Below are 3,511 nucleotides of genomic sequence, written 5' to 3' on the forward strand. Positions count from 1 at the left end.
GGAAAATTTTCTTCCGGCCCTCAGAGTTTTTTCCCAGCCAACTCGATGGACAAAATAGGATTTAATTCTTTCTGGAATGGACTCTCGTCTGCCTATTTAAACCCTCTACTATTGGAATAGGTAAGCCAAACTTTTACATTTAGTATCAAGAAGGGTACTCTCGCTTTTCATGAGATTTACCCGTACTCCCCAAAAAATAAAAATATGAAGCAGATGATTGTATGTATAGATGGTTTAATTGGAGCTGGTAAATCCAGTATCATGAAACGTTTAAAAAACAACTATCCCTGTTTTGAAGAACCCATTGAAAAATTTACGCATTTATCTCATTTCTATGATGAACCTCAAAAATACCAGAAAGCTTTTCAATTTCAAGTTTTATTATCTCAGTTTGATCAGAAAGAAAAGTTTAAAGATATACCTGGTCTTATCATTGTTGAACGTTGTCCCTGGACATCAAAATACGTCTTTAGCGAATTGATATTGGATAAATCGATCATGGACATTTACGATGAGTTATATAAATCCCTGACGTACGATGTGGATTATTATATTTATTTACAAATCGATAGTTTTGAGGCATACAAACGAATAAAGGTGAGAAATAAATCCGAGGAACGTAATATTACATTAGAATATCTCACCAAATTAGAAAATCAATATAAAAAAACTTTACTTAAAGAAAAAAATGTTTACCTTGTTGATGCACACAGGAGTATAAATGAAATGGTAAAGGATATTCGGAAAATTTTACAGTCACTCTCTAGTTCCATCCTGTAATTAAACGGGTCGCTTACAAGTCACATCTAGAATATTGACGATATTCCAAGATGAAAAATGTTGACACATTGTGAAAAAAAAATACCCCCCTTTTAGTCTGAAAATTGATGTCTCAAATTTTTTGAAAACACAAACCGTGACCCTATCTTACATTGGATGCAATTGGAAAAATAAATTACCCCTCCTTTTCTTCCGAAATTGATGTCTTCAATTTTTGAAAAATTGAAGACATCAATTTTCAAACTAAAAGGGTTTTTTTTTTTTTTTTCTTTTTCCTACAATCTATCCACAAGAGGAGATTCAGTTTTTAAGAATGGAGTTTCCTTGATCGATTTCTTTCTTTCTACTTGCTATTATTTCAAGAATGACTCGCGGTCTGTTTTCGAAAGGGTGAGACATCATTCCCAGACAAAAAGGGGGGTCATTAATTTTTATCATGTCTATAAAACATGATAAAAATTAACAAAAAGTTTTTTTTTTTTTCGGCCAGAGAAATTTTTTTCCGGCTCTCAGAAATTTTTTCCCACTCGACTGGATGAATAAAACATCCCCGTTTCTTTAAGAATGGGCTCACTGTTAACTATTTCAGCATTCGACGTTTCGCGTCCCATAATAACTGCCGGGTGTTCAAGAATGCAGATGCACCTACTAGATTTTCTACAGAGAAGCTTGACTGGATGGAGAGTGGATGACTTTTTCCAAGATTCCCGACTTTGGACCGTCAAGAGGTAAAGGATCTTTTTGTTTTTTTTTTAAGAAAATTTATGTATAGATTCATTTCTTTTTGAATGGGCCTAGAAAAATAGGACAAAGTTCTTTTCCAAGATTGGATGAGAGAGGGACCCAAAAAAACGGGTCTCGGAAGGAATCGAATGCATTTGCACTCATTCCTTCCAAGACACATTTTTTTGGTCTCCTGATTCGTCTCTCTCTCTTCTTAGTCCATTTCCATAAATATAGGGAAAGCAAAGAACCTTTCCCTACTTATTTCTAAAACTCTTTTCTTTTTTCTCCTGAGTTTATGTATATATCAATTCAAATACTTTTGAGAACGGTCATTCCAATTCTCTGTCGTCTTTTCGGTTTCATCGTCCCAACTCTCTGACATAGTCTCAGTAGATTTTGGAGCATGGGTCGTCCGTTCATTGTCCCAACACTCTGACATAGTCTCAGTAGATTTTGGAGCATGGGTCGTCAGTTCATTGTCCCAATACTCTGATATAGTCTCAATAGATTTTGGAGCATGAGTCGTCCGTTTATCGTCCCAACACTCAGTGGACATAGTATCAGTGGATTTTGTCTTTGGATCCTCTGAAGATATTTTGGGGTCTCATGAGATTCTTTGGAAGGTTCGTCCCAATAGGCTGCTGGATCGTAATGGGGAATATTTTCAGGTACGTCTCCCCAACCCTCCGTCTTCCTCGAGTTATTGGAGGAAGTCGACGACAAAGAAGAAGAAGAGCCCATCAAGTGGAAAGGCGTATGCTCATCCGGATGTTCCATCACTTGGAAACAGGACAGATTATCCCATTTCTGGAGGAGGTCATCGTACGCTTTCGGGGACGGATCCTTCTCTAACTGATTGTAGGCCTTATCAAAAGCTTGCAGAGGATTGTCTGCTTCCTCCTGGATCCTCTCCTCTTTCTCCGTTCCGTCTGGATAGACGTGATTGATATGAAAATCTCCTTCCGTAATATGCCATCGATAGTTGCGCACTTTGTTTTCGGCACAATGGAAATATTTCATCCTTTGATGATGTCGGGCACATTTCCTCGATACTTCCAAATGATTCCATCTGGCACATAAATTTCCGTCACGGGTTTTTGATAATCCAAGGCTTTAGCAAAGAATTTAGCTTTCTGGCATCCCACCACATAAATCGTGGAGAAGCTGTGAGTGAGCGATTGGAGAATGCGTCCTAAATGGTTGTAGGGAATATGGCCCTCGTTCCACCGAAGCCCGTGCCGGTTTCTCGTCAGCCAGGCATTCGTCTTTTGGTTTTTGTCACTCAGTTGGTGGAAGGGTTGTGGAGGAGCAAACGTCAACGATCCCACGGTCAAAAAATCTTTTGTCGCATAGCCCAATTCTTTTAAAACGTAGGTAAATTCATCCTTCTTGTGGTTGTAGGACTTGAAACCCTCTAGATCGAGCACGATAAAGTGTTCTGAACACGCCATGGCGATGAATACGGTGATGTCTCCCACAAACAGGAAAAAAAGAATCGAAAAGGTATATATGTATAAGAGGGAAGATCTAGAAAGGAAAAAAAACAATAAAATATTTTAGAGTCATCGTCTTGAAAGAGACATTTTCTTTTCAAAGGGTTAAGAAGAGAGTTCTTTTTAAATGAAGTTATTATTATTATGATTATTAAAAAAAGAAACAAAGAATCAAATCGATTTTATAGATAACCATATTCATAGGACCAAAGAGACTTACCAGCTCAGTTCACGTCTTCTTTTCTCTGAAGAAATCTCGCGGAGGACACACACTTTTATACTCGCGCGACATCTGTCGGATCGCGACCCCATCTAAATGTCAGGGTCATTCCAACCTCTTTCTTAAAAGGATCGGGATGAAAGAAACACTTTGATAAAAAATATTTTTATGAAAAGATATCTGAGGGTCGTGAGAACATTTTCTCTCCCCCCCCCGCTTATTTAAAAAAAATAAAGTCTTTCTTGGATCGCGTCAAGATTACAAAACAACTCACAGGACTTGTTTATCTCGA

The 3,511-nt window shown here is 37.8% G+C and overlaps 1 protein-coding gene across 1 annotated transcript; it reads left to right on the forward strand.

Moving 5' to 3' along the window:
• The first annotated feature begins 204 nt into the window (after positions 1-204).
• LOC146997380 (deoxynucleoside kinase-like) lies at positions 205-780 on the forward strand. The gene has a single exon (XM_085817856.1). The coding sequence runs from the start codon at positions 205-207 to the stop codon at positions 778-780; it is 576 nt and encodes a 191-aa protein (XP_085673982.1).
• Positions 781-3,511: the final 2,731 nt, after the last annotated feature.

The sequence above is a fragment of the Stegodyphus dumicola genome, chromosome 5 (genome assembly GCF_044657685.1).
Source record: "Stegodyphus dumicola isolate Sdum_Otavi_A_Nest chromosome 5, ASM4465768v1".
Taxonomy (NCBI): Eukaryota; Metazoa; Arthropoda; class Arachnida; order Araneae; family Eresidae; genus Stegodyphus; species Stegodyphus dumicola.